At 39.4% G+C, this 23,383-nt stretch overlaps 1 protein-coding gene across 2 annotated transcripts in view; it reads left to right on the forward strand.

Annotated features, from left to right (window-relative positions):
• Nucleotides 1-23,383, forward strand: part of LOC106094364 (mucin-2-like) — a 267,611-nt gene that overhangs the window by 208,259 nt on the left and 35,969 nt on the right. Inside the window, exons 1-2 of one of the 2 annotated variants that reach the window (XR_009396640.1) lie at nt 11,156-11,205; nt 12,716-13,274. Coding sequence is in view for 1 of the 2 variants with exons in the window: in XM_059361149.1 (XP_059217132.1) it covers nt 10,938-11,205 (268 nt within the window). In the remaining variant the exon portion in view is untranslated. Of the gene's footprint in view, nt 1-10,818; nt 11,206-12,715; nt 13,275-23,383 lie in introns of those variants that run through there. The other variant, XM_059361149.1, reaches the window with a different exon arrangement.

A 23,383-nucleotide genomic window follows, 5' to 3' on the forward strand; every position in this document is an offset into this window, starting at 1 on the left:
CTCAAGAAGTCAAGTCACCGGTGCAGGCAAACTGTGGGCCACTGTTACTCGAACCCCGGTAAACGGGACGACAGGACCTCAGTCACTTTTGGCGAGATAACCGTGACTTATTCGAAGAGATGCGCCAGGTTGTTCAACCGTCAATTTATTGTGCATCCCGGGAGAGACAGGGCAAGGAGGAGAGCCATTCGCCGTATTCGTGGTCTCCGAGCCGATGAACAGCCATCACAATTTACCGTGGGCGAAGTTACGAATGTCATCCGTGGCGCCAAATCTTCTAAGGCGTTGGGCCCTGACGGAATCTCTACATTGATGCTGAAGAATCTGGATTCACCTGGAGTTGAGTACCTTACCACTGTCCTCAACCTGTCATTGAACACTCTTATAGTTCCCGATATCTGGAAGACGGGCAGAGTGATCCCGCTACTGAAGCCTGGAAAAGACCCGAGTTTGGGGGAGTCGTACAGACCGTTCTCCCTTCTCTCACCAGTGGCAAAGACGCTTGATGCGTTACTCCTCCCGAGCCTCGTAGGAGAATTTCCATTCGCCGAGCATCAACATGGATTTCGGAGACTGCACAGCACAACAACAGCTTTGCATGCCATCACCACACACATTTGCCGTGGCTTCAATCAACCCAGGCCATGTGATAGGACGGTCCTCGTGGCACTGGACCTATCGAAGGCATTCGACACGGTCAGCCATGCCAAATTATTTGAGGACATCGCCAACACGTCCCTCCAGCCAGGCCTGGTACGATGGATCGCGAATTATCTGTGTGGTCGCCAGTCATTTGTGGCATTTAGGGATAAGAAGTCGAAACACCGTAGAGTGAAACAGGGAGTTCCCCAAGGTGGGGTGATATCTCCGGCTTTGTTTAACCTCTACCTATCCTCCATTCCACCCCCTCCAGACGGCATAGAGATCGTATCATATGCGGACGATTGTACGATCATGGCATCAGGCCCCCCACCCATTGATGACATGACTGCGATAGGTTGAACGTCTACCTCAACGAGCTTGCCTCATATTTCGCTGCAAGAAATCTGAAGATATCCGCCACCAAATCTTCAGCCACATTGTTCACTACAAATACGCGTGAGGTAAATACTGAGCTGACTGTGATGTGCGATGGAAAAAAGATTACGGTCTGTGGTTAGTTATGCAGCGCCATTGTGGTCTCGTCAACTTTGTGACACGCAGTGGAATAGTATTCAGATCTGTCAGAATGCCGCCCTCCGAACTGCGACGGGCTGTCTCCTCAGTTCTCATATGGACCACCTCCATCAGGAGACAAAGATCCTACCAGTGCGAAGACATAACTACATGCTGTCTAAGCAATACCTTTTGGGTTGTTATCGCAGAAACCATCCAAATCGTCATCTTGTGGATAGATACCCACCGCCCAGAAGCCTTAAGGTAGATCTACACGATCTAGAGCGTGAGGTTCAGCGCTACAAGAGAGAACCTCTGCATCAAGTGGGTCTGAACAACATTCATGCAGACACGGTAGCAGACGCGGTAATTGGCTACCGGGTGAATGTAGTCCTTGGAGAACGACCGCCACCCATTGCACCCGAAGAAATCGACCTCCCCCGGCAAACCAGAGTGGTTCTGGCTCAATTACGTTCCGGCAGATGCAGCCGCCTCAATTCCCACAGAGCTAGGATTGATGCCTACGTGCAAGATGTATGTCCCGATTGTAACCAGGGACCGCACGATACACGTCACCTGTTTAACTACCCGGCCAGACCCACTCGACTCAGACCCAGATCCCTGTGGACGCACCCCATCTTAGTCGCAGAGTTCCTAGGTCTTGACACTCAACAGAATCAAGCAGACGAAAGATAGAACAAAACAAAATGCTATAACAACAACAACAACCATCTCAGAATGGGAACTTAAAACAAATAAAAGCGTGCTAAGTTCGGCCGGGCCGAATCTTATATACCCTCCACCATGGATCGCATTTCTCGATTTCTTTTCCCGGCATCTCTTCTTAGACAAAAAAAAGGATATAAGAAAAGATTTGCTCTGCGATTAGAGCGATATTAAGATATGGTCCGGTTTGGACCACAATTAAATAATATTTATGTTGGAGACCTGTGTAAAATGTCAGCCAATTCGAATAAGAATTGCGCTCCTTGTGGGCTCAAGAAGTAAAATGAAGAGATCGATTTATATGGGAGCTGTATCGGGCTATAGACCGATTCAGACCATAATAAACACGTATGTTAATGGTCATGAGAGAATACGTCGTACAAAATTTCAGGCAAATCGGATAACAATTGCGATCTCAAGAGGCTCAAGAAGTCAAGATCCCAGATCGGTTTATATGGCAGCTAAATCAGGTTATGAACCGACTTGTACTTTATTGACATAGTTGTTGAAAGTAACAATAAAAAACGTCTTGCGAAATTTCAGCCAAATCGGAAAGGAATTGCGCCCTCTAGAAGCTCAAGAAGTCAAGTCCCCAGATCTGTTTATATGACAGCTATATCAGGTTATGAACCGATTTGAACCATATTTGGCACAGTTGTTGGATATCATAACAAAATACTACGTGCCAAAATTCATTCAAATTGGATAAGAATTGCGCCCTCTAGAGGCTCAAGAAGTCAAGACCCAAGATCGGTTTATATGACAGCTATATAAGGTTATGGACCGATTTGAACCATACTTGGCACAGTTGTTAGATTTAATATCGAAACACGTCGTGCGAAATTTCATTCTAATCGGATAAGAATTGCGTACTCTAGAGGCTCAAGAAGTCAAGACCCAAGATCGGTTTATATGGCAGCTATATCAGGTTATGAACCGACTTGTACTTTATTTGACATAGTTGTTGAAAGTCACAATAAAAAAACGTCATGTGAAATTTCAGCCAAATCGGATAGGAATTGCGCCCTCTAGAAGCTCAAGAAGTCAAGTCCCCAGATCTGTTTATATGACAGCTATATCAGGTTATGAACCGATTTGAACCATATTTGGCACAGTTGTTGGATATCATAACAAAATACTACGTGCCAAAATTCATTCAAATTGGATAAGAATTGCGCCCTCTAGAGGCTCAAGAAGTCAAGACCCAAGATCGGTTTATATGACAGCTATATAAGGTTATGGACCGATTTGAACCATACTTGGCACAGTTGTTAGATTTAATATCGAAACACGTCGTGCGAAATTTCATTCTAATCGGATAAGAATTGCGTACTCTAGAGGCTCAAGAAGTCAAGACCCAAGATCGGTTTATATGGCAGCTATATCAGGTTATGAACCGAACCGATATTAAATCTAACAACTGTGCCAAGTATGGTTCAAATCGGTTCATAACCTGATATAGCTGCCATATAAACCGATCTTGGGTCTTGACTTCTTGAGCCTCTAGAGTGCGCAATTCTTATCCGATTGGAATGAAGTTTTGCACGACGTATTTTGTTACGATATCCAACAAGTGTGCCAAGTATGGTTCAAATCGGTTTATAACCTGATATAGCTGCCATATAAACCGATCTTGGGTCTTGACTTCTTGAGCCTCTAGAGTGCGCAATTCTTATTCGATTGGAATGAAATTTTGCACGACGTGTTTCGTTATGATATCCAATAACTATGCCAAGTTTGGCTCAAATCGGTCCATAACCTTATATAGCTGTCATATAAACCGATCTTGGGTCTTGACTTCTTGCGCCTCTAGAGGGCGCAATTCTTGTCCAATTTGGATGAGTTTTGGCACGTAGTATTTTGTTATGATATCCAACAACTGTGCCAAATATGGTTCAAATCGGTTCATAACCTGATATAGCTGTCATATAAACCGATCTGGGGTCTTGACTTCTTAAGCCTCTAGAGTGCGCAATTCTTATCCGATTGGAATGAAATTTTGCACGATGTGTTTCGTTATTATATCCAACAACTGTGTCAAGTATGGTTCAAGTCGGTCCATAACCTGATAAAGCTGCCATATAAACCGATCTGGGATCTTGACTTCTTGAGCCTCCAGAGGTCGCAATTATTATCCGATTTGCCTGAAATTTTGTACGACGGATTCTCTCATGACCATTAACATACGTGTTTATTATGGTCTGAATCGGTTTATAGCCCGATACAGCTCCCATATAAATCGATCTCTCTATTTTACTTCTTGAGCCAACAAAGAGCGCAATTCTTAATCGAATTGGCAAACATTTTACACAGGTCTCCAACTTAAATATAATTTAATTGTGGTCCAAACGGGACCATATCTTAATATCGCTCTAATCGCAGAGCAAATCTTTTCTTATATCCTTTTTTTTTTTGCCTAAGGAGAGATGCCGGGAAAAGAACTCGACAAATGCGATCCATGGTGGAGGGTATATAAGATTCGGCCCGGCCGAACTTAGCACGCTTTTACTTGTTCTTTATTTTATGGACCGATAGGTTGCCATAACAAAGATATATGCTGCATCGTGGTGGCGTCTCCATTCAGTTGATCCATTTGCAAACAGAATAGACGCTTATTTAAATGTTAGTGCACATATAAACGACTGGGAATTTTACATTTCTCCCATCTGTTAGAGCTTTTTTGAACATATTGTTATGAGTCTATAGATTTCCTTTGTCTGTGCTGCTACTTGCTTGGAGCTGCTTAGCGCCTATAATATTGATCATGATGTGGTAGTTGTCTATAATATACTATATGGCTACATGTAGAATAGTCATAATTTAGTCTTTTTTAAATCAAATCGAAGTGCCATATAAAATGATTTTTAGAGGACCTAATTAGCAGGTTTTTATATAAGGTGCGGTGTTGACAGTTCATAGTAATTAAACCATGTAAAACTTTTGAACGTGAAAGTGTTGCCCAGCAGCACGATGATTGGACTTGTCTAGGAAACGAAGGCTCCTTGTCGATGATCTAAAATGGCGGCTACCTTGACTTAAGGTTTGCAACTGCTCCTATTACACTGAACTTTAGGGGTATGGCGGCAGTGTCTCGTTAGGTCATTATAATGGGTCAACAGTTTTGGGGTGAGGTGGTCCGCTAGATATATGAGCAGAGTAAAGATATCATATTCGCTGTCCACAACCTTGTACTTTGAATTTAACCCCATATTGTCATAATTGGTGTATACACCCGTTTGAGTACAAATTTGAATGACGCACTCCACTTAAAAATATCTATCACTTGATCCCCCATTGTTTTAATGGGTCAAATAAACAATTGGAGGCGACTTTAGGAGTTAAAGCACCACCTAGATTCTTGGACACAAAGTTTAATGTAATATTCGTAATCTGCTACCAAATGCCTTTAATTTAAGTCTCATCTAGCTAGGATCGAATAATATTCCCATCTGAGGGTGGAGCGACCCCCAATTACTTGGACCTCACTTTTTATGTCATATCCGTAGTCTAGTCCCGAATACCTTTCATTTGAGTCCCATATTGATATTTACGTCCAATATGTATGTTTGGGGGTTGGACGACCCCTCGCATACTTCATCCCAGTTTGTAATTTATTTATTTACACCCGCACAACAAAAATATAAAATTCTTATAATTAAAGTGCGGGTAATATCTCCAACAATTGTACATAGTAAACACTTAAAACTAAGAATCCATAGCTATACAGTACATCACAGATTTTGTATGAATAACTTACGGAAAAAACTAACAATTGTGGCTTTGTAGATTGAATTTAAAAGAAAAAAAAAACAAAAGTGAATTTATCAATAAAAATTAATTAATAGACTTAGTTGATCCGAAAAAAAAGAAATTAAGGTAAGTATAGAAGAATAAAAATAAATATATAAATGAGTCTTAACATTCATCAACTTAATGCAGTAAAATGTTTCCAAAGTCTGGTTTTAAATGTTGCCGAGTTACTGAGTAATTGCAGATCGTTAGGAAGAGAATTCCAGAGACGTACAGCGTATATGAACATATGCCATTCAGAAACAAGCCTCCGATACATTTTGGGAATGATTTTTACCTCTAGTAGATCTGGCGAAATCAATAAATCCATACAGATTTTGTGGTGCCTGCGTGTAGATCAGTTTATGCAGGAAAGTAAGCGATCTTAGGAACAACAAGTGCTGTAAGGAGACGCCATACAGATAATACCATATTCGTATTCTACTCTCCAATACCTCTCATTTGATACCCATATTCTCCCTATCAGTCCACTGGTGATATTAAGTGGTGTTTTTGGGGTACCGGGGGAGGGTCCACCCCCTTCCAATACCAACAAACTAAAAAGCCTTTTCCAGTCCATTTTCGTAATCTACTCCCGAATACCTTTCATTCGAGTCCAATAAACCATTTTTTGGGGGGGTTTTGGGGTCGGGCGGCCCCCTTGTTACCTGGATCCAATTTTTAATATGAAATTCGAAGTCTACTCTTGAATACCTTTCATTTGAATCCCGTCTGGTCTCGATCAGTTCACTTTTATTTTTAGGTCGTACTTTTATGGTCAGGGGAGGGTCCGCCCCCTACCAATGTCAATGAATTATAAAGCCTATTGCTCATTCCGGGCTACTCCGAACAATCTGTGAAAATTTGAAAGAAATCGGTTCGGCCGTTTTTTGAGTCTTTACAGAAAGAACAAATTTACAAACCCACAAACAAACATACAAAAAACACAAGTTAATTTTTATATATATAGATAGATAGATATAGAGGACTAGCTGAACCCGGCAGGCTTCGCTGCGTTTCATTTTACACCATATGATTTACAACTTTCTTTTCAAGTACTCTTCTTTGCATTCACTAAGTTACCTATGTATATATTTTGCGGCCATGTTTTTATAGACTTTTGTGGAAGCTTGTCCCAGGGTAGGAGGGTTAAAAAAATAAAAGCGAAAACAGTCAAAGGTTAGTGCCTTTATTTTATTTATTCGAAGGACAGACAACTTCTCAAAACAGTAGTGAAAAGCATATGATCAACTTTGAACACACCTGTACCTCTCGTGCTCTTTTTCTTTGTTCGGGTTTGCTTGGCTATTCAAATAATTTCTGTCCCCCAATAGATGGCGCTGAAGTTGTTGTTGCTGATGCTTGCTGTTGATTCCCATCACATTGTCATCATTTTATCTATTTTTGAATTCAATCGAATTTCCACTCTTGTGGGCCTATCTAATGTCACCATTGCTCATGGGTAAGCATCTTCGACTTACCCATGGCAAAAATATTTGAAAGAATTTTTAACACTGGAGATTCCTTCAATAATAGTTGCGACAATTGTGCATAATTATGCATTTAAGACTTCAGAACAGAAACTTACGGCCTAGATCAATAAATTTGTTTTTTCTTTTTATACCCTCCATCATTAACTAATTTCGTCATTCCGTTTGTAAATCATCGCAATATTTATCTGAGACCCAACAAAGTATATATGTATATTTTTAATCGTCTTGGCAATCTAAGCACGTTAACTTTCGAAGGGATACATCTAGGCGCATGAAATTTTGCACAAATAGTACTTATTAGAGTAGGTCAGTTAGGATTGTAAATGGGTCATATTGGTCTATGTTTTGATATAGCTGCCATATAAACTGATCTTGGATCTTTACCTTTTGAGCCCCTTAACGCCGCAATTCGTATCCGATTTGTCTCAAATTTTGTATAACATATATTGTTATGACTTCCAACATCTGTGCTAAGTATGGTCCAACATCTGTGCCAAGTATGGTTCAATACAATCTTGCATATTCGCACTCCATTAAATATATTTTAATCTATGGCAAAGATAGCCACTTAAACTACCTGAAACACCTTTCGTTAAGGCCCGTGTTATGGTGGGAAATTTAAAAAAAATTATGCAGCAATAAGGACCGATAGGTTATCATAACAAAGATAAATGCTGCATGACCAATTTTTACCACTCTGCCCTCTCTCTGTTCGTGTTGGCGTCTCCATTCAGTCGATCCATTGTCAAACAGCTTATAGATGGCGGTTATTTAAATGTTAGCCAAAATGTAAATAAAATAACTTAAAAGTTCCCCGTGGTAGTTGTATATGGCAACCTGTTGAATAGTCATAATTTAGTCTTTTTTAAATCAAACAAAATTGCTATATTAAACGATTCTGAGTGGTAAATAACTAATTTGCCAGTCTTTATATTTGATGCGGTGGCAACAGTTCTTAGTAATTAAACCATGTAAAACTATTGAACACGAAAGTGTTCCCCAGCAGCACGTTGTTTGGACTTGTCTAGGAAAAGAAGGCTCCTTGTCGATGCGGTCACTTTGACGTTGAGGTTTGCAACAGCTCCTATCACACTGAACGTCATAACTTTAGGGGTATGGCGGCAGTGTCCTGTTGGGACATTATAATTGATCAACTGTTTTGGGTTTAGGTGGTCCGCCAGATATATGAGCAGAATAACGATATCATATTCGCAGTCCACAACCTTATACTTTGAATTTAACCCCATATTGTCATAATTGGTGTATACTGTCGTTTGGTGGAGGGCGTCTATAGGAGAATTGTGCGCCTCACTCCATATGCCACTTGAGCACAAATTTGAATGACGCACTCAAAAATATCTATCGCTTGAATTGTTTTAATGGGGCAAATAAACTATTGAAAGCGACTTTAGGAGGTGAAACACCACCTAGATTCTTGGACACAAAGTTTAATGTCGTATTTGTAAACTGCTATCAATACTTTTAATTAGAGGCTTATCTAGCTATGATCGAATTAAACTCATATTGGGGGTAGGCCGACCCCCAATTACTTGGATCTCATTTTTTGTGTCATATTCGTAGTCTAGTCCCGAATGCCTTTCATTTGAGTCCTATATTGATATTTACGTCCAATAAATTTAGCTATGATCGAATTAAACTCATATTGGGGGTAGGCCGACCCCCAATTACTTGGATCTCATTTTTTATGTCATATTCGTAGTCCAGTCCCGAATGCCTTTCATTTGAGTCCTATATTGATATTTACGTCCAATAAGTTTGTTTGGGGGATTTTTTGGGGTTGGACGTCCCCACGCATACTTGATACCATATTTGTATTCTACTCCCAATACCTATCATTTGATATGATATTAAGTGGTGTTTTGGGGGTAACGGAGAAGGTTCAGCCACTTTCCAATATCAACAAACTAAAAAGCCTTTTCCGCCTTACTGACCATTTTCGTAATCTACTCCCGAATACTTTTCATTCGAGTCCCATTTTGGGGTCGGGGTGGCCCCCCAGTTACTTGGATCCAACTTTTAATAACAAATTTGTATTCCACTCCCGAATAGATATAGCTCCCATATATATGTTCGTCCGATTTGAGAAATATTGCAATAAAGTTCTCATTTGTAAACCGATTCTCTCGTAATTTGACAGAAAGGATTTTCTTATGAATTTTGACAATACTGGTGAATTTCACACTTTCCTCGAGCTGCCGTGTATGTATTTCACCCGATTTTCACTTCTAAAGCCACTGCAAGCGCATTTATTGGCCAATCTTCTTAAAACTTTGTACAACGCTTTCCCCGACAATATCTGAGAAGTTTGCTCCAAATCGGTTCAGATTTAAACATAGCTCCCATATATATATGTTCTTCCGATTTTGAGAAATATTGCAAAAAGGTGCTCATTTGTTAGCAGATGCAAAAATTCACAATATTGTAAAGCATAACTTTTTCACCTTAGCAAGTTGTAGGCAACCAATCGTTTTATAAGTTCGTATCACGAATATTTTGCAATTGTCGCAGACATATTTATCGACTTTTAGCAAATAACTGATATACATTTTAGGGAATTTAAATGTAAACCTTGTACTCTTCGATATATTTACGGCTCCTAGACTATTATTTACCCAGAATAAGCACACGTGTAAGTAAACCTATGTCTAGGGTATTAATGAACTTTATTTTTGTCTTATAATAGCATTAACATATTTTCATTTTCGATAGCAATTTACTCCCTTTCCATCAATTAAAAGAGCTAACTGGCGTTTCCTAATTTACAAAATGTTCAGCTCATATTAGCCAAATGTTCAGTCTACATATGGTAGGCAAACACAGAAGACAGCAGTTAGTTAATAAAGAAAATTAAAAGGAAAACATAATGAAGAAAGGTGAATTTTGAAATGACGAAAGCAATTTTCCGACAGTTGGTTAATGGGATATTTGTGCGAAATTTTACTTTTTAAGATGGGAGACGTATTTTTTTTTTTTTTTTTTAACCGTACAGAAAAAAATTTAATTTTGTGTTCTATATATAATATTGGGTTGCCCAAAGAGTAATTGCGGATTTTTTAAAAGAAAGTAAATGCATTTTTAATAAAACTTAGAGTGAACTTTAATCAAATATAGTTTTTTTAAACTTTTTTTCTAAAGCAAGCTAAAAGTAACAGCTGATAACTGACAGAAGAAAGAATGCAATTACAGAGTCACAAGCTGTGAAAAAATTTGTCAACTCCGACTATATGAAAAATCCGCAATTACTTTTTGAGAACCCAATAGAAACAGATTACCCTATGGTCTGCGGACGTACAATATCCGATTGTATGATTTATTTCAAGACCAAATAAATTTAGCGCAATACATAACATCATACGCAAAGCAAAGCCTTAAAAAGGTATACCCAAATACTTTCGGCCTTATTCACAAAACTTAATGTAGATTTTAAAAAGGTTTATTTGACATATTTCCTTTTCTAGAAGTGTCAAATAAAACTATTTCAAGGCTTCATAAAGTTTTGGGAATAAGGCCGTTTTTTGTGTATGAAATTTGAACAAATACAACTTTGAAAAAATAATTGTGTGATTTTTTCGTCAAAAAACATTTTTCCAAAATTTTATTTTAAACTTTAATTTTAAAAATTTGTTCCTTTCAGAAACTCTTCTCCTTTTCTTAACGCTTTACTTCCATAGATTTGGCCACATCGAGGCTTCCACCTGGCAAGCGGATGAACTAAGTGATACTCTGTGCAATTCCAAACGGGATGGCACACTTATGGGCATAAGCGGCTTGTGTAACAGTTACTGCTATTGTCTGAACGAAAAGGCTGTAACGATAAATTGTCCTTCCAATATGGGGTTTAGTGCTAGCTATGGAGGTTGTATTGACTATTCCCAATCGGATTGTGTTAATGACAATAATAACACTGATGGTCATTTGAATGAGAAAGAAGATTCCAAATCAAGCAATGCAGTAGATTTGAATACCATAACCTCGGATATATGCAATTCGCAGCCATTTGGAACCACATTTCCCATACAGGGTAAGTGCCGACTATTCACCTATTGTTTGGGTGAAATTCCCTTGGCCATGCCATGCCTCTTTAATACCGCTTATAGTACCTCTGCGGGACATTGTGTACAATATCAAGATTCTGATTGTGCAGAGGTTAGCACTACAACATCGGTTACCTACCCAACAACAATACAAAACGAAAATTCCTCCGCAATTCCTATAGTAATTACAAGCGCAAGTGCTTCAAAACCTACAATATCATCAACACTCATAAATACTACTCCATCATTGCCTTCGACCACAAGTGGGTATCCTACCCAGACCTCTGCTTCAGGACAACCAAATTTAACCACAAAAGCAGGAACAGATTTTACAACATCTGCTGGCAAACCAACATTAGCAACCACAAGCGAATCATCTACTCGGCGATCACAAAGCACCTATACAGAGCAAACTTTATCTACCACAGCCCTAACATCTACTCTACGTCCTTTGAGCTCATCAACTTTATCTTCAAGTACCACTGATACAAACCAATCACCAACTCAACTTCCTCGAACCATATCAACATCTTCTTCAAGCAATGAGCAGACTACAAATAACTCATCGGCACCACCAGCAACCACGTCGACACCAGATACTTCCACAACCACTTCCACTACGTCAATAACACAAACAAGAATCAGCAACCCTCAAAGCACTTCAACAGATTCCGATCCAACTACAACTAGAGAAACAACTACTTATCAAACTTTAACTTCATCCTATACCATGACATCATCTACGTATACTCCCACTGCAAAGGGTTCAACTGCAAGTCCTCAAACCTCTACATTTAACTCCATATCGACCACAAATGTTGAGACTACCAATATACTACCTCCAACACCTACATCTGTCACTTCAGGCAACACCAGCCAGACAAATACATCTCGGGGTCCTCCAATACCGTCCTCTCCCACACTTATTCCTCCTTCACCCACATCAACTCCAACTATAGCTCCATTATCAACCAAGAGACCTCTAAAGCCAATATTGCCTGCCACATCTTCCACAAACTCTCCAACCGAAACAACCACAGAAGATCCTACGACTAAAGAGGGACAAACCACAAGCCCTACTTCAAATGATCCCACATCTGCCGGAGGACAAACCATAGACCCAGCTATAAAATATCCATCAACTGCACAAGGACAAACTATAAACCCAACTACAAATGACCCCACAGCAGCAACAGGACAAACCACAGATCTAAATACCAAAGATACCACAACAGCAGTGGATCAAACTACAAGCCCAACTACAAATGATCCGACAACTATTGATCTTACCACCGATCCATCATCCACAACAAATACGACCACATTGTCTGATGCAACATCTCGATGTCCTCAATCTTCTGCAATTATAACCGACCCCACACCTAGAAGTTGTTCGCAAAGCATTTCAGCTTTAACAAATCCAAAGACTTTTGTTTTTGCCCTACTTTTGATTTTGGGCACAAAATTATTTCATTTTGTTGCTGGAATTGTGTCCAGCATAGACCAATGGGTCTTTGTTTTCGTTTCTTTGTAGAATAGAAGAGCAAGACAATAAAAACCCTTTTAAAAACTAAGGCAGTATGCGGGGTCGCAAAATGCATTTGGCAGGCTGCAGTGAGCGCGATTTCGACCTTAGAGGTAATCCGGCAATCCTTGATTGCCAATGGAATAACTCAGTTACATATTTTCCGTGGGGACAAACGCAGCGCAGCAAACGTTAGAATGTCTGCCGAACGCTCGGCTGCATTCGTATCTTGGCCACAACATCAGAAAAAATTTCCAGCGATGGCTATCGCCTACTAATGCTGGCGATATTTTGTCAGGTACTATGCGATGAAAAACTTCTCTCGCACAGCGGCACGCCCTTTCGTCCTTGGCTATAAAAAGCAGGAACCCTATTATAAAGCTTGAACTTGAATCGCACAACACTCATTGACAAGTAAGTCTGCCATTTTTGAACGATTACAGATATCTTCACGGAACCAAATGGTTTTGGTCTAGCTGGTTGGATTTCAAACTCGCATCACTTTTGACTGAAGAATCGGATATTGTAATATGATGCAATGAAAGTATTGCAGATTTTATAAGCTATCTAAATAAGTATTTATATCAAAAATCTATTCGCAAATATCTTAGCAAATCATAAAATACGAGATCAGCTTCGGTTAAAAATAATAAAAAAAAAGTAAAAACCTGTTACCCACCACCAAGGATACATTAATCATCCTATTTTATTATAACTCCTCTACCATATCCATAGATATATCTAAATAAGGGATGTTCTGGATCATATTTTATTCAGGTCCCCAGAACTCATATACAAGTAACCGTTTCAGCGAAATGAGTCAATAATTCCGGTTTTTATGGGATTAGGAACCTAAACTCAAAGATCGGTCTATATCACAGCTATATCAATATAGTCTGATCTCAACCATATTTGGGTTTGTTGTAGGGAGGCTTAAAACAACTCACTATTTCAAATTTCAACGAAATCGGGTAATATATAAAGTTTTATGGGCTTCAGACCCTTAATCGGCATATCGTTCTATATGACAGCTATATCTAAATATCGTCCGATCTTCACAATATTTGGGCCAGATGGCGGGAGTATTAAATAAACTCACTGATTCACATTTCAGCGATATCGGGTAATAAATAAAGCTTTTATGGGCTTCGTCCGATTTTGCTCGTTCAAGAACTTAACCTGAGTGAAGCAAAAAGACGTATCTGTGTTAAATTTCAGATCATATCTCAATTTTTGAAGGCTGTAGATTGATTACAACAGACGGACGGACAGACACAAGAACATTGTTAAATATATACTTTTTAGGGTCGAAAATTGATATTTCGATGTATTGCAAACGGCATGAATAAATGAATATACACCCTATCCTATGGTGGGGGGGGGGTCGAATCTCGTATCGATTCTGCTAAAATATGGGAGCTATATCTGGTAAAAATCCGATTTGGATCGTACTTGTCACAGTTGTTGGAAGTCATAACAGAGCACTATATGCAAATTTTTAGCCAAATCGGATAAAATTCGAGGCTTGTATGGGCACAAGAAGTCAAATCGGGACCTTTTTATATAAGACCTATGTCATGTTATTGACCAATTTCAACCGTACTTGGCACAGTTATTGGAAGTCATAACAGAACACTATGTGCAAAATTTCAGCCAAATTGGATACAAATTGAAGCTTCCAGGGGCTGAAAAAGTCAATTTGGGAGATCGATTTATATAGGAGCTATATCATGTTCTTGACGGATTCGGACCGTGCTTGACCCAGTTGTTGGAAAAATATCAGCCACATCAGATAAAAACTGAGCATTCCAGGGGCTCAAGAAGTCATATCGGGAGATCGGTTTATATGGGAGCTATATCAGGTTATAGAACGATTCGAACCGTACTTGGCCAAGTTGTTGAAAGTCATAACAGAACACTACGTATAAATTTTCAGTCAAATGGGATGACAATTGAGGCTTCTAGGGGCTCAAAAAGTCAAATCAAATCAATTGTTCGTTACGCTTTGTTTATTTGTATGCTAGTTTGTTTGTCTGTTCCGTATAGACTCACAAACGGCTGAACCGATTTTCATGAAATTTTCACAAATGGTAGAGTTTGGGACCCCGGTGAAAAAAGGGTACTACTTTTTTTGATTTCCGAAGGGGGCGGAAATACCCCATTTTTCAAAAACGCCAGATCTCGGTGATCCCAAAATCCATTCGGGCGGACATGTTTACCGATTGAGACAATATGGGTATCAAATGAAAGGTTTTTAAGAGAAGAGTACGAACTTGGTATATAAATTTCGCCCAAAGTATTCGGGGGATCCCCCACCCACGAAAAACCCCCCAACAGGACTTTTCACCGCTTGGGCAATATGGGTGTCAAATGAAAGGTATTTAGAAGTATAATACAAATCTGACATAAAAATTTGTTTCTTGGTGTTTGAGGGGGGATATCTGAACCGATTGAGACAATATGGATATTAAATAGAAGGTATTTAAAAGTATAGTAAAAAGCTGATATAAAAATTTATTCATCGGTTTTTGAGGCGCTCCTACCCACCAAAAACCCCTCAACAGGGCATATTTACCGGTTGGGACAATATGGGTATCAAATGAAAGGTGTTTGGAAGTTTAGTACACATCTGTTATAAGAATTTGGTCCAAGGTGCCTACGGAGCCTCTCCAACCCCAAAGACCCCCAAAACAGGGATGAATTTCCAACGTCACAAAATGGGTATGAAATGAAAGTTCTTTGAGAGTTGACAACGAATCTGATGTACATGTTTGGGACCGAGTCTGGGACCGACCCACCCACTAAATACTCTTGAATAAGACGTGTAGTTCAATCGGGATAATATGGGAATTTAACGAAACGTGTATGACATTAGAGTTCGAATCTTATGTTGATATAAGGATTTAAGTATCTAGGTTACGTCTTGCCGTCCAGCATGACATGTAGATCTCGGCATTAAAGGACTCAAATAAATTGTCTTTTGGGTCTTAGCGTGGGGGGGGGACCGACGCTCTCCTTCCAATAAAAACAGTACCAAACTGTCATGTAGGGCAACCGGGAATATTGCCTCCAAAGGCAAAAGTCGTGCAGAGCCGACTATATAATACTCTACACCACCGTGTCTGCGTACCAATTTAAATGCATGGAACCTATGTTGGTATATAGTCTGATTTTAATTTTGCTTATCTATTGATATATTGAATAGAACCTTGTAAAATTTTCTTAAGATAGGACCTCAATTGTTGCTACTAGAGTGTTAAAGGCAATATCATATGAAATATATATATATGGGAGCTACATATATATATATATATATATATATATATATATATATATATATATATATATCTGAACGGACTTTGATAAAATTTAGCACACGAACTAAAACGTCAAAAAGAACAGCTCACGCTAAATTTTATAAAGATCAAACAAAAATTGTGGTTTCTGTAGCCTTAAAAGGCCAGGATGATATATATGGGAGTTGTATCTAAATCAGAACCGGTTTTAAAAAAATTTTGCACACTTATTTGGACGTCAAATAAAACATCTCATGCTTAATTTTTTAAAGCTCGGACCAAACTTGTGGCTTCTATAGCCTTAAGAGGCCATATCAAATGGAAGATATATATGGGAGCTAAATCTAAATCTGAACCGATTATTGTCAAAACCAAACAAACAAATGCTCAAAGTTCTAATACCCTGTACCACAGTGGTGGTGTTGGGTTTAATAATAAATGAAGGCCGATCAGGAGAGAATATAACAGCAATAAAAGGTCTTTAGTGTGGATCTGAACGAGATCCGTAGCCCTGAATATCTTAATGGCCACCTTCAGAATTCTTGACGTTATGGGACTCAAACAAAATCCGCCCCCTAAACTCTCCTCAAACCGGCAATGTTTGCCTACTATGGCAATTAGACAAATAAATCAGATACAATAAGAGAGTGAAAGAAGGCGCACCATAGCGGACCCTGTCCAGCTACTTCTTAAACATAAATTTCAATTTCTGTTTCTTTGTTAGTTTGTTTGGTTGTCTGTTCCGTATAGACTCAAAAACAGCTAAACCGATTTTCTTGAAATTTGTACAGATGGTGCATATTGATCCCGTGGTGAAAATAGGGTACTACATTTTTGATAATTTTCAGAAACGCCAGATCTCGAAGATGCGTGGTGCGATTTAAGCGAAATTTAGTGTGCACTCCTTTAGTTTCCTAAAAACAAAAAATTTGGTATCCAAAATTCGGATGGGGTACCTAGGTGGGCCGCCCCACATCCAAATATATTTATAGACCAATCAGTACAATATGGGATCTAAGTGAAAGGCATTTGAGAGTGGTAAAAGAATCTGATATTCAAATATGGAGTCAGGTGTTTGGGGAGCCGCCCCACCCCCAAAATACCCCTAAATCAGACATCTTTACCGACCATAGCAATACGAAACTCAAATGAAAGGTATTTCGGAGTATAGCACGAAGTTGCTATCCACTTTCGGGACCAAAATTCTGGGAGTCCACCCCTCCCCCAAACTGCACTAATTTACTGACCATGGCAATAAAAATAAATAAAAGTTATTTGAGAGTAGAATATGAATCTGATATCCAAATGCTGATCTAAGTGTTGAGAACAAATTTACCGTTCATAGCAATATATGACTCAAATGAAAGTGCTTTGGGTGTATAGGCCTGTTTGTCAGTATTATTCTTCACTTATTCTCAAAACTGGTGTCATTCGTTTCGTTTACTGCGGTGCCGAGGTAGATAAAGTTGCTGACTATCTCATATTTGTGATTCCCAACATTCTACATTTTCTTTATCTGCTCGGTTGTACAAGGCGTTTTGGAAGTTGAAACAATCCATTTCATCTTATCTCCATTTACTGCCAGACCTTTTTCTTTCGATTCTTTCAAAGGCAGCAGTTACTACTTCAGGTGACCGACCTCTGATATCGATGTCGTCGGCATAGGCGAGTAGCATGTGTTTTCTTGTGATTAGTGTGCCATATCTATTCATATCTGCATCTCATATAATCTTTTCCAACAGGATATTAAAGAGATCACACGATAGGCTGTCTTCTTGTCTGAAACCTCGTTTGGTATTAAATGGTTCGGAGAGATTCTTTCCTACTCTTACTGAGGAACGCGTAACACCAAGTGTCATCCTGCAGAGTCTTATTAATTTTGCAGGTATACCAAACTCAGACAAGGCTTGAAATACTTTTCAAGCCTTGTCTGAGTCCCCCGGCCTGAAATATTTCAGCTGGTAACCCATCGGCTCCTGCTGCCTTGTTGTCCTTTCGTCGGGTCACTGCTATCTGGACCTCATTCCGACAAGGAGATAAACATTCTATGCCATCATCATTGTTTAGTTCTACGGTATCCTCTTCGCCGCCAACATCGGGCGTCAATGTCAATTACCAGATTTCCTTCTTTGTCTCAGCAAGAAGATGTACATCTCACGTCTTTCCATTTCCTTTTTATTTCTGCGGAATAGACGTTTATCCTCTCTCCTTTTCTCCCGATACCTCTCCTTCATCTGGCGCGTCGCTACAGATTGCAGGGTTGCTCTATATGCCGGATTCTTGGCTTCAGTAGCATCTTGACACTCTTGGTCGTACCATGGGCTTTTGGTGGAGGCTTCCGGTACCCAATTATGGATTTCACGACATTTTCCATGCCACTGCGCCATTACACCATCGGAACAAGGAGTGCTTTCATCAAGCAGTTGGGTCAGTCGAGCCCAAATAGGTCCATAGCCCGATATAGCTGCCAAAAAAACCGACTGCCTGATTTGACTTTTAGAGGGCACATTTGGTTGACATTTTGCATGACGTATTTTGTTTTCAATTTGAACAACTATGTTAAGTATGGTTTAAATCGGTTTATAACCTGATATAGCTCCCAAACTAACCGATATCTCGATTTTACTTCTTGATCCAGTATATCGTGTAATTCTTATACCAATTGGCTATGGTCTCCAACATCCAAACTACGTTTAGTTCGAATCGGTCCATAACTTGACATAGCTCACCAAGCTTCCAACTTTTTACCATGGTTTTGTTTAGAAAGGCCGTAAGGCTTATGGAACTACATGCCTTTGGTTTTGCATAACTTATTTGCCGAGATTGCATATCAACAGTACTGTTGCCAGCCTTTCGGAGTATATACGTGTCCTAGACTCGTTGTGAATATAGTGACCTGACAGATGGGGCGCCAGGTCGTCTGACTCAGTCTGTAGTGAATTTGGAAATATTACATCAGGTCCTGGGAACGAACAATTGGCAGCGGCTCAAGTCTTCCTTTAATTGATAGTAATGATGCACTTCAATCAACCCCATTGTCCACAAAAAACGGGATTGAACAAAAGCCTAAGGTTTGACTAAAATCAACTTTAATAAATACCTTAACAATGTATGTCACATTTTTTCATCATTCCTGTTCTTTACACTTAACGATCGACGATAGAATGGCTATTCGTATAGTCTTGACTAATTCGTTTTACACAGAATATAAAGCAAACTTTTAGGCGCCGCAAGGAATAAAGTAAAAAGTCGTTAAGTTCGGCCGGGCCGAACTTTGGATACCCAACACTTCGGATATGTATGTAAACCACCTTTAGTCATAATTCTGTGAAAAATGCACAATTTATGTCCCCATAGCAGCTTTATCGAAATACGGTCCGATTTGGACCGAATTCGACAAGAATATTGAGAGGTCTAATAGGTACAAGTCATTGTTAAATTTTGCAGAACAAAATATGGGTCTTTTTGGTAGCCATATCCAAATATAGACCGATATGAATCATATACGACACGGATGTCGAAAAGCCTAACACAAGTCACTGTGTCAAATTTGAGGGAAATCGGATTATAAATGTGTCTTTTATGGGGCCAAGACTTTAAATCGAGATATCGGTCTCTATGGCAGCTTTATCGAAATCTGAACCGACCTGGGCCAAATTGAAAAGGGATGTAGAAGGCGCTAATTCAACTCACTGTCCCCAGTTCTGACGAAATCGAACATTAAATGCGACTTTTACGGCCCCAAAACCTTAAATCGAGAGATCTGTTTACATGGCAGCTATATCCACATCTGGACCGATCTGGGACAAATTGAAGATTAATATTCATGGGCCTAACAAAACTCACTGTCTAAAATTTTGGCGAAATCGGGCAATAAAAGCGGCTTTTATGAGCCAAAGACCTTTAGTCGAGAGATCGGTCTATATCCAAATCTGGACCGATCTAGGCCAAATTGCAGAGGGACGTCGAAGGACCTAACACAACTTACTGTCCCAAATTTCAGCTAAATCGGATAGTAAATGTGGCGTTTGTGGGCCTAAGACCCTAAATCGGCGGATCGCTCTTAATGACAGCGATATCCAAATCTGAACCGATCTGAGCCAAATTAAAGAAGGATATCGAAGGACCTAACACAACTCATTGTCCCAAGTTTCAGCAAAATCGAATAATAAATGTGGCTTTTATGGGCCTAAGCCCCTAAATCGGCGGATCGGTCTATATGGGGGCTATAACAAGATATATTCCGATATAGCCCATCTTCAAGCTAAACTTGTTTATGGACAAAAAAAATCTGTGCAAAATGTGAGCTTAATATCTCTTTTTTTAAAGACTGTAGGGTGATTTCAACAGACAGACCAACGGACATGGCTAGATCGTCTTAAATTTTTACGCTGATCAAGAATATATATACTTTATAGGGTCGGAAATGGATATTTCAATGTGTTGCAAACGGAATAACAAAGAGAATATACCCCCATCCTTCGGTGGTGGGTATAATAAGTATTAAACAGTTGTTGGAAGTCGTGACAGAACACTACGTACGAAATATCCAGGGGCTTAAGATGTCAAAACGGGAGGTCAGTTTATATGGGAGCTACATCAGGTTATAGACCTATTTAAACCCTACTTGGCACAGTTGTTGGAAGTAGTAGCAGGTCACCACGTGCTAAATTTTAGCGAAATCGGACACGAGTTGCGGTTTCCAGGGGTTCAAGAAATCAAATCGGGAGATCGGTTTATATGGATGCTATATCAAAATCAGAACTGATATGGCCCATTTGAAATCTCTAACGATCTACATCAATAGTAAGTATCTGTGACAAATTTCAAGCGGCAAGCTGTACGACCGCTATCGTGATTTCGACAGATGGACAAGGCTAGATCGACTAAGAATGCCGAGACGATTAAGAATATAAACACTTTATAGGGTTGCAGATGAATATTTCGAGGTGTTACAAACGGCATGATTGTCATGATATTTTAAGTCGAGCTTGCCATGTCCGGCCGTCCATCTGTCCGTCCGTCCATCTGGCCGTCCGTCCTTCTGTCTGTCGAAATCACGCTAACTTTCGAAGGAGTAAAGCTAGGCTCTTGAAATTTTACACAAATACTTCTTATTAGTGCAGGTTGATTGGGATTGTAAATGGGCCACATCGGTCCATGTTTTTATTCAGCTGCCATATAAACCGGTCTTGGGTCCTGACTTCTAGCGGGTGCAATTCTTATCCGGTTTGGCTGCAATTTTGCACATATCGTTGAGCATTGACTTCCAACACTAATGCAAATTATGGTCTAAATCAGTCCATAACCTGATATAGCCGCCATATAAACCGTATATAGTTTTGCTATCGCTTCCAAAAACTGTGCTAATTATGGTTCATATCGGTTCATAACCTGATATAGGTGCCATATATACCTGTCTCCCGATTAGAATTATTGAGCTTCTAGAGGACGCAATTCCTCGGAAATTTTGCACATGTCGTTAAGGAATGACTTTCAACAAATGTGCCATGTTTGGTTGTAATCAGTCCATAACTTGATATAGCCGCCATTTAAACCAATCTTCCAATTAGATTTCTTGAGCTTTCAGAGGGCGCAATTTTTATGCAATTTAGTTGACATTTTGTTCATGTCGTTTTGGTATGACTTCCAACACTAATGCAAATAATGGTCTAAATCTGAGCCGCCACATAAAGTGATCTCCCGATTAGACTTCTTGAGCTTTTGGATGGCGCAATTCTATCCAATTTAATTGAAATCTTACTTATGCCATTTTGATATGACTTCCAACAACTGTGCCAAGTATGGTCTAAATCGTTTTATAACCTGATGTAGCTGCCATATAAGCCGATCTCTCAATTTGGCACTCTGAGCCACTGGAGGGAGCAATTTTTTTCTCCATTTGCTGAAATGTTGTAGGTGATATTCTTGTATGACTTCTAACAGTCATGACAAACACGATCCATATCGGTCAATAACTTGCTGTAGCTCATATATATATTGAAAAAGTCATTCAAAGAACTTGACAAATGCGATCCATGGTGGAGGCTGTATTAAATTCGGCCCGACCGAACTTAGCACGCTTTTACTTATTTACTTTCAAGTAGTTAACATTCATCATGCATAGAGATGGCCGATGGGTAAATACCCAAAAAATATGTACCCGGTAAATTGGGTAAATACCCGGGTATTTACCCATATATACCCAAAGGCTGGGTATTTATTGTTTTACAGAGGGCTTGGCTACATTCAACATTTTGAAAACAATTTTATATGATTCGTATTCTTTGCATATCTTCTGATCTTATAAGATCGGACTATAGTTATATATAGCCGCTATATAGACTGATCTCCCGACTGAAAGTCTTGAGGCAGTAAATAGCTCATTTTGCATACGATTTCGATTAAATCTGGCCCAGTGAATTCTGGTAGACCCTTACCCATTTCTGTGAGATTTGGATATAGCTTTCATTTAGACCGACCGCCCGTTCTCTCGATATAGGGTATTAAGGCTATAATAGATCCATTTATTACCCGATTTCGATGAAATTTGGCTTCTAACAGTAGACCTCTATATCTTTTTTGTTGAATGTAATCCAGATTGGACCATATTTGGATATAGCTGTCATATAGACCGATCTCCCCATATCGTGTATTTAGCCCATAAAAAGAGCATTTTTCAGTGGTTTTTGGTAGACGCCTGCCCATTCCTGTGAGATTTGGTCCAGATCGGAACATTTTTTTATATAGCTGTCATGTAAACGGATCTCCCGGTATGGAGTATTGAGACCATAAAAGGTAAATTTTTCTTCCGATTTCGATGAAATTAAGCACAGTGTGTTGGTAGACCTCTTCATCTATTTGTTGAATATGATCCAAATAAGACTATATTTGGATATAGCTGCCATATAAACCAATATAAAGTATTAAGCCCATTAAGGGATAATTTTTCATCCGATTGTGACAAAATTTGCAGCAATGCGAACTTACCCGGTAGAATCCCATCTCTAATCAAGCACCATATTCATATTATTTTATTTGCCACCCTCAAATTTGAGTCACATTATAACCTAAAGTAAGATGTGTATCATAGGCACAAAGGTCTAGTCAAAACAAGTAAAAGCGTGCTAAGTTCGGCCGGGCCGAATCTTATATACCCTCCACCATGGATCGCATTTGTCGAGTTCTTTTCCTGGCATCTCTTCTTAGGCAAAAACAAGTAAAAGCGTGCTAAGTTCGGCCGGGCCGAATCTTATATACCCTCCACCATGGATCGCAAATGTCGTGTTCTTTTCCCGGCATCTCTTCTTAGGCAAAAAAGGATCTAAGAAGAGATTTGCTCTG

This window comes from Stomoxys calcitrans, chromosome 1 (assembly GCF_963082655.1).
Source record: "Stomoxys calcitrans chromosome 1, idStoCalc2.1, whole genome shotgun sequence".
NCBI lineage: Eukaryota > Metazoa > Arthropoda > Insecta > Diptera > Muscidae > Stomoxys > Stomoxys calcitrans.